The following is a 7,652-nucleotide window of genomic DNA, read 5'->3' on the forward strand; positions in this document are numbered from 1 at the left end:
ATATATATATATATATATATATATATATATATATATATATATATATATATTAATATTGGGTATAGTTTATACTTATATAAAGAGTACCACAACCACCACCAACACCATCATCACTCCCTGGACATTACAGTCTTGTGTCCTAAGACTCATAGTTACCTGGTTTCCATGGTTTATAAGTGACCAAGATCACAGAACTCCCCTTGAATGTCCATCTCATGATTACTTATTTACAGCTGAGTGGACTGGACCAATGTGAAATGAAGAACACAAAGTTTTGTCTGGTCCAGAAATAAAACACATGATTTTGCATTTGTTAGGGAAACATCTCAACCACAAAGCCTATATTCTAAAATATCAAGAGGAAAACTGCTTTTAATCCCAGTTATTAAGCAAACTATCAGCTTTAAAGTTTACCTTTCAACACAAAACTTCGATGTATGGCGTACATTTCTTTATAATATTTGATTTCAGTGAAATTCTGTCGTCCAAATGCTACTCTCTGGAATGGTGGTAAAAAAACAGGTTGCTTAAGTGTTTTTGACAAACTTAAGTGCCTTGCCATTATCGAAAATAGTACTTTGTTTTAGTCTCATCAAAACAATAAACTGAAGTAATAAGACCTACTGATAGTAATAAGGCTTATTTCTGAAACCTGTTTTCATCTACACTAAAAGTTATGACAAATAATTTTCTGGTGGCAAAAGACATGATGTCATAAACACTGATGACATCATAATAATGTCATAATGATGGCCCAAGAAAGAATTTCACTTGGATATCACAGCAAAAGTATAACAGGGAAAATAAAGTCATTTATTCAGATAAAATTTATAAGGTAATTTTTTTTTTACTTGTCACGTTTATCTTTTACTTGTTTCAGTCATTGGACTGTTGGCATGCTGGAGCATCACCTTGAAGAATTCTTAGTTGAACAAATTGCTTCTGGAACTATTTTTTGAAGTTTGAGACCTATTCTGTTTCTTTAGCTTAATTACTTAGTCACATAGATGTAAACAAACCAACACCACTTGTCTAGTATTGTATGGTGGTGGGGGATAAACACAATGGACTCTCAAACATTACAGAACCCTTTTTTGGATTATTTCTAGTTTTATTTTTATATTTATTATAATGAGATTATATGAATTGGTAGAATCAGGAGAGCACTGGACAAAATGTCATGTGTTATACGAGCTTATATTCTCCTGATCTTTATGATCGAATCCCATCACGGATGATTTTGTTTTCTATCCTTTTTTCGAGCCACAGGACTCGTAAGACCAGTTGCCTGGTTTCCTTCGCTTATAAGTGACTGAGATCACAACATTACCCCTTAATGGGATGCCGGTCTGTTGTAGAGTTCAAGGACAAGAATTTTAGAGGGGAGGGGGCAAGTAGATTACGTCTGGTACAGTGACACCTCGCAGTACGAGTTTAATTCGTTTCATGACCGAGCTCATCTCACGATTTACTCATTTTGCAAATCAATTTTCTCCATTGAAATTAACTAAAATATAATTAATCCATTCCAGCCCCTAAAAACCACTCAAAAATAATTTTTTATAGGTTTTAAAACAGAAAAGGTGTAGTTACAAGTAAACTGACAATTTTTTAAAAAAGAGAACGCAAAAAAAATATGTAAACTGGTTTTATTGACTGAATTACTTTAAAAGATGGGACAATTTATGTGCTCGAACTGCGGATTTCCGCCCGCACTTCCAGACAAAAATTCGCACGAGTCTCGGCTCGTACAGCAAATTACATGTACAATGGGACACTCGTACTGCGAGGGTCTACTGTACTTTATTTTATCAACCTGAAAGGGATGAAAACGAAAGTTGACTTCGGTGGGATTCGAATTCAGATCATAAAGAACCATAAGAAATACTGTTAAGCATTTTGTCTAATGTACGAAGGATTTTGCCCCCCCCCCTTTTTTTTGTTTTGTTTTGCTTTTGTGTTCTTTTAAAGATGATGAAATGAAGTTTGAGATCATTTTTCAAATATTCGTGACCATAGGTAAGGAAAACCGAAATGAAGATAGCAATTTCATAATTAAAAACATCACATACCATGACCCGTATGTCACCTTCCTTTTAGATATTGTGTTATATATAATTACCTTTGTGATAGACAACTAACACATTATAATTTACACATTTAATCAATAATCAATTACCAGTATTAATACAAAAAATTAAAATTCTCCCAACCTTTTAGAGTTACATATCTTCCTACACTATCATTATTTTCTATAAATATTATCTATTTTGTGCAAATTCTTAAATTACTAAGAAGTAAGTTAGCTTCCAATCTTGAGTTGGATTATAAGAAACCATAGGATTATATATTTTTTTCCTGTTAAACCAAATCAAAAGTTGCCTTCGCTAAATATCTTCAGAGTTATGCCCCTTATAATGTGTTTTTTTTTTTATAATGCTCAATAGTTTTACAAAATTAAATTAGAAAATTAGACGAAACAGAGAGCACAATTGAAAAAAATTAAAAATTAAGAAAGAGGGAAAGAGAGATAGATAGATAGATAGATAGAGATAGAGAGAGAGAGAAGAGCATTATCAAAATATATACTATTCTTAAAATTGTTTTTTTTCTGAGATTTTTCCATGACGTTAAGTTTCCTAACTTGATTTGATTATAAAAATTAATAGTAGTCCCCACCCACGTTTAAAAAATTTTTTTAACTCTGCCTTTTTCTGCTGGGAAAGGCGAAATTGTAACCTCAGGGCCTATTTGTACAGTGAGGTTCAGTCAGTATTAACCTACCTACCAGCATACCTGCCTGTTTGTGTGTGTGTTATGAGACGCTCGTTTGTAGGCTCAGACGTGGCTGTGCAATTGAGAAACTTGCTTCCCAACCATTATCTCCCTTCTAAGACATTCAACCTTTTTCAGCACCAAAATGTTTCCGACTGTCGTTTAATATGTGGGCATTCAACATTTCTGGCGAAATCTCTAGAATATTTTTGTCGTATCATCAATACGTCGTGATGATTCAAGCATCATAGATACAAAGCTTAGTGGACAGTTCAGATCTCTGACTCACCTGACTCGTTTCTCCAGAACCCATAACACAAGTGAAGCCTTCTTTAGTTAATTTCCGAACCTGGGGACTTTACCTACAAGCAGAGCTGCTAAGATGCACAAAATGCATTACATCAAGCCCATTCCTTTGGACAAGTATATTTGATTCCAATTAGGTTTCTCTTAGAGCAGGTGAAGTCTCACCTTAGCTTTCGGTAGAAAAAGTTATTTTCTGAATATATTATTCCGAGTGAGCCACGAGATCACAACCACCAGACATACAACAAATTGTAAATAAGAGTTATACAAGTCTTTGATTTAGCTTTGGAACGATTCGGTTTAACTATTATGATTGAGGATAAAGATGTTGAGTCTGCAGTCTTTGAAATAATGAAAAAATGTAACTGCTGCTATGTAGATGGAAAACAAAGTTGGTGCAGGTATATCCTCCTGTTTAAAACCATCCTCCATTGAAATCAATTCCAGCATCATTCGAGTTGAAATTGTCCTTTATATCAGTGTGTAATTAGTTGAACAAACAAATAGACAAATTATTACAAATCTCAGCTTTCCCAACATTCTTTATTTGGTGTCTAAAATTCAAAGATATAGTTTTAAATGGTACCCTGCTGGTGAAGTTGTCTTACATAATTTTTCGTTATTATATGTAGATATATAAGGGTTTCAAATTTTGGCACAACGCCAGCAATTTCGGAGGAGGGGGAAAATCGATTACATCAACGATTCTGCCAAAAAATTATGTAAAACAACCTCACTATTAGACTATATATGGGGTATAAGGCCTAAAGGTTTTAAGCACCTAATACTGTATATAAACTACCTCTCCAACTAATTTAACACATTTGGTTGCTACTTCTATGATGGCAACGTCTGTCAATAATCTATTAATGTTACATATAAAGGTCTCCGAGGATTTGACAATGCCTTCTGATTAAGTAATTTACATTATATATAAACTGATCATTCTCTGTTAATGAAATGTACGTAAGCTGATGTAACTAAATATTTTATAAGCAATTTCTCGTGTTGCGTTTTGTTTTCTACATGTATGCAGTGACATACCCAATGTCCGAATTGATACCAATCCTTTTCTCAGTCATCTCCTACTGCTGTTAAAGTAATATTTACACTTTTCCAGCATCCTCCACTTGATGTCATAATGCGCAGCATTTCTCTTCAATGTCCATATACCTCGTTAGAGATATAACATTTTTCCTGTCGTAGATGTTAAATTACGAGAACTTGTGGTTGTTGAATGTGATCTTTAAGGAACCATTTGTCATGCCCACATTTTTTGCACATCTATCATTTCATATGGATCCTTTGATACCATTTCCGCTTCGTATGCAAGGGTTCCTGTATTGCGATGGCCGTTAAGTGGACATGCGGTGTTACATCTGCACGAGCAGCCTGTCTCTATTTCAGGTTTGGGTCTACATACTATTTCTCTCAGCCTCTCTGATGATAGCCAGGGTCATTGTAACTCCGGTATGAAACCGATTTGTAAAGTGGCTGGCATGAGAGCATAACATTGTATTTTATTAATATATTTTTCAGTCATTAATAAGAACCAACACGTAGGATGCTGATCAAGTAATGGTAATAGTTTATAGGTTTATCAATACTGAAGAAATATAATAAAATATTCATTGCTGAATCTCTATTTTTAGTTATTTTATACTGTTACTCTGTTATTTCAGAAAGTCAAATGACATTGTCAAATTTTTTACATCTTATGAATCAATAATTTTCATCTTTTAAATTAAAACTAAAAGATGTTACACATAACAAATACAATCCTGTGTATAGAAGTCTTTTGTATAATTAGTGAGAACTATTTTCTCTGAACTGAGAATTAATACCAAAATGCCTCTAGTTCATTGTCTGGAGTGTGTACAAGATGAATAAGCATTCTAATTAAACTTGGATTAATAAGCTTATTTAAATCTTAATAAAGACCACAGCTGATGGAAATGTAGCAGAAGAAATATTTGTAAGGAATAAAATATAAAATTGGAAATAAGAAAAACATATGTTTATTGTAGTGAGAGATGAAAAATAAAGAAAACTTAATATGTAAAAAATGCTAAATTTAAAATACAATGGAAAAGAATAGATTTTCCTGATGATACAAAGAGAAACGAAAAACATATCACTATATCTGATATTCCTAACGTAGTCATACAAGAGAGAAGCTTTATCAGTACGATATCTGTGGTGAATCAATAAGTTCCTTACCTACAGACAAATACATTCATGCAGAAAAGAAACCATATCAACGTAAATCATTATCTTAAAATGTCGACTTAACTAAACACATGCATTCAAACAAGACAGAAGCCATATCACTGCGAGATATGGTAAGCTATCCTCTGTAAGTTATATCGTAATTGTACACAAATGTATTTGTACAGGAGAGAAATTATTTCACTGTGATATCTATGGCAAATCAATTTCTCCAAAACATATCATGAGTATGATGTTATCTGCGAATCAGAAGTGTTAGTTGCTCGCCATTGAGGTTCACCTATCCAGTTACTGACCATTTCTAGTCATGCAGAGAAGAGCTTTGGAGAGATGGTATCTTCGTGTTTGACGTCCTTTTCATTTGGAACTCTTACGAGTGGCGACATCAAAGCGATACTGGTGGTGCATCTGGAGTTCGCGTCTCTGAGCAGTTTGTTGTATTGTACCTCGACTCGTTGCATTTTTACTGCATTCATCTTGATGCAATTGGAAGCCTTTTCGTAGTTGATGAAAGCGATACATAGTGGCAGCCTGCTTTTTTTTTAGCTCATTGTATAAGCTGTTGGAGTGAGTATATGATCCATTGCACTATTTTTCTTATCGAAACCTGCTTGCTCATTTGGTTGCCGGTTGTTGAGATGTTTCAGTAGTCTGGTAACTGTAACCTTTGCAAATAGTTTGTGGAGGTGACACAAGTGGCATAGGGACTGATAATTTCTTAGATATTTATTATCTTTCTAGTAATGCAAAATGGTATTCGACTCTTTCGGTTGAAGTGAAAAACGAGGATTTTCCAAGAGCGAGATGGTTGAATAATATCCAGTCTCGGTTTCACTTAGGGATCTAGCTGGAAACTGCAATGATGGTTGTTTCTGATAGGACTCTTTTAAGACAGTGCCTGAGGGCTCTAACCCCACAACCCTCCCAGGAACAATGGGCAGCAAAAATGGATGAATGGAGAAAGTTATGAAGAAACAAAGTTAATGTGGGGTAGGAGGACACGGTTACGACGACGAGGGTTCCAGTTGATCCAATCAACGGAACAGCCTGCTTGTGAAATTAACGTGCAAGTGGCTAAGCACTCCACAGACATGTGTATCCTTAACATAGTTCTCAAGGAGATTCAGCGTGACAAAGTTGGCCCTTTTGAAATACAGGTACAACAGAAACAGAAAGAAAGAGTGAGAGAAAGTTGTGGTGAAAAGAGTACAGCAGGGTTCGCCACCACCCCCTGCTGGAGCCACGGTCTGGGAATCGAAACCGCAATCCCACGACCGCGAGTCCTCTGTCCTAACTACTGGGCTATTGCGCCTCCACTCAGAATGTATAAACTTCAAAGCAGTAACATAGTTTTTAATTCATACAAAACATACAAGACTTTACAATGCCAACTATTATCAAAGTATCGAATTAATCTTTTTTTTTTCTATCATGACGGAACTTAGAGAAAATGCATTGTGTGTTAGTATTTTTTTAAGTGTGTAAATTTTCAAGAGTTACACATAGGAATAGAGAATTTTAGGAAGAAACAGAGTTAGTTGTGTGACCTCTTTCATTCACTAGCATAGCAAGAGGGGAGAGGTAGGGGCAGTACTTTTGGGTCTGCTATAGGTAATATGTGTTTTTTGTGGAGTCCGGGGTGGCAAACAGAAGGGCCGCCCCGGGTAGCGAAATTGTTTCCCACGAGAGTTCCGGACCCCAGTAATGAACTCATTTGCAGACAGCCAATCAGAGCTCACCTTGACCTTGTTGTCAAGTTAACACACTCCACCAAGTAAACTCAAGATGAAGAACGGTGTTGTAAGTTGACCGAGCGCCAAGTTATGCCTGATTTTAGGAGACAAGTAATTAGATTTGCATCTATACTTATTATTGGATTTTGTTAGGGACCCATATGGGGAAGATATGGATGGGAAAAATGTGGGTAGAGGGTGATGTGCTAGCAATCCTCTCCCTTTACTGCTTTACCAAGTGAACAACAACATAACTACGCAGAGGCAGCCATGGTTGGAAAAAAGGACCAGAGCAACAAGCATTCATAAAAGAGAAAAGAAGCATGGTCATTCCTTACCCAAGTGGCCTTATCTTATCGTCCATCACTTGTTATGTGCTCATAAATTAGTTTGATAGTTGAGTTCTGATTGGCTGTATGCAAATGAGTTCATAACTGGGATCCGGAACTCTCGTGGGAAAAAAATCACTCCCGGACAGCTCACACTCTAGCTATATTCTTTTACTTGTTTCAGTCATTTTGACTGCGGCCATGCTGGAACACCGCCTTTAGTCGAGCAAATCGATCCCAGGACTTATTCTTTGTAAGCCTAGTACTTATTCTATCGGTC

At 35.7% G+C, this 7,652-nt stretch overlaps 2 protein-coding genes across 2 annotated transcripts in view; one reads left to right on the forward strand and one right to left on the reverse strand.

Moving 5' to 3' along the window:
* LOC106872803 (uncharacterized) overlaps positions 1-704 on the reverse strand; it is a 5,783-nt gene extending 5,079 nt beyond the window's left edge. Inside the window, exon 1 of the mRNA XM_014919917.2 lies at positions 415-704. Within this exon, the coding sequence (XP_014775403.1) occupies positions 415-562 (148 nt within the window). The 5' untranslated portion in view covers positions 563-704. The remainder of the gene's footprint in view (positions 1-414) is intronic.
* Positions 705-745: 41 nt separating this feature from the next.
* Positions 746-7,652, forward strand: part of LOC106872801 (zinc finger and BTB domain-containing protein 24) — a 45,400-nt gene continuing 38,493 nt past the window's right edge. The window contains exon 1 of the mRNA XM_014919915.2: positions 746-835. The gene's annotated coding sequence lies outside the window, so the exon portion shown is untranslated. The remainder of the gene's footprint in view (positions 836-7,652) is intronic.

Source organism: Octopus bimaculoides, chromosome 7 (genome assembly GCF_001194135.2).
Source record: "Octopus bimaculoides isolate UCB-OBI-ISO-001 chromosome 7, ASM119413v2, whole genome shotgun sequence".
Classification (NCBI taxonomy): domain Eukaryota; kingdom Metazoa; phylum Mollusca; class Cephalopoda; order Octopoda; family Octopodidae; genus Octopus; species Octopus bimaculoides.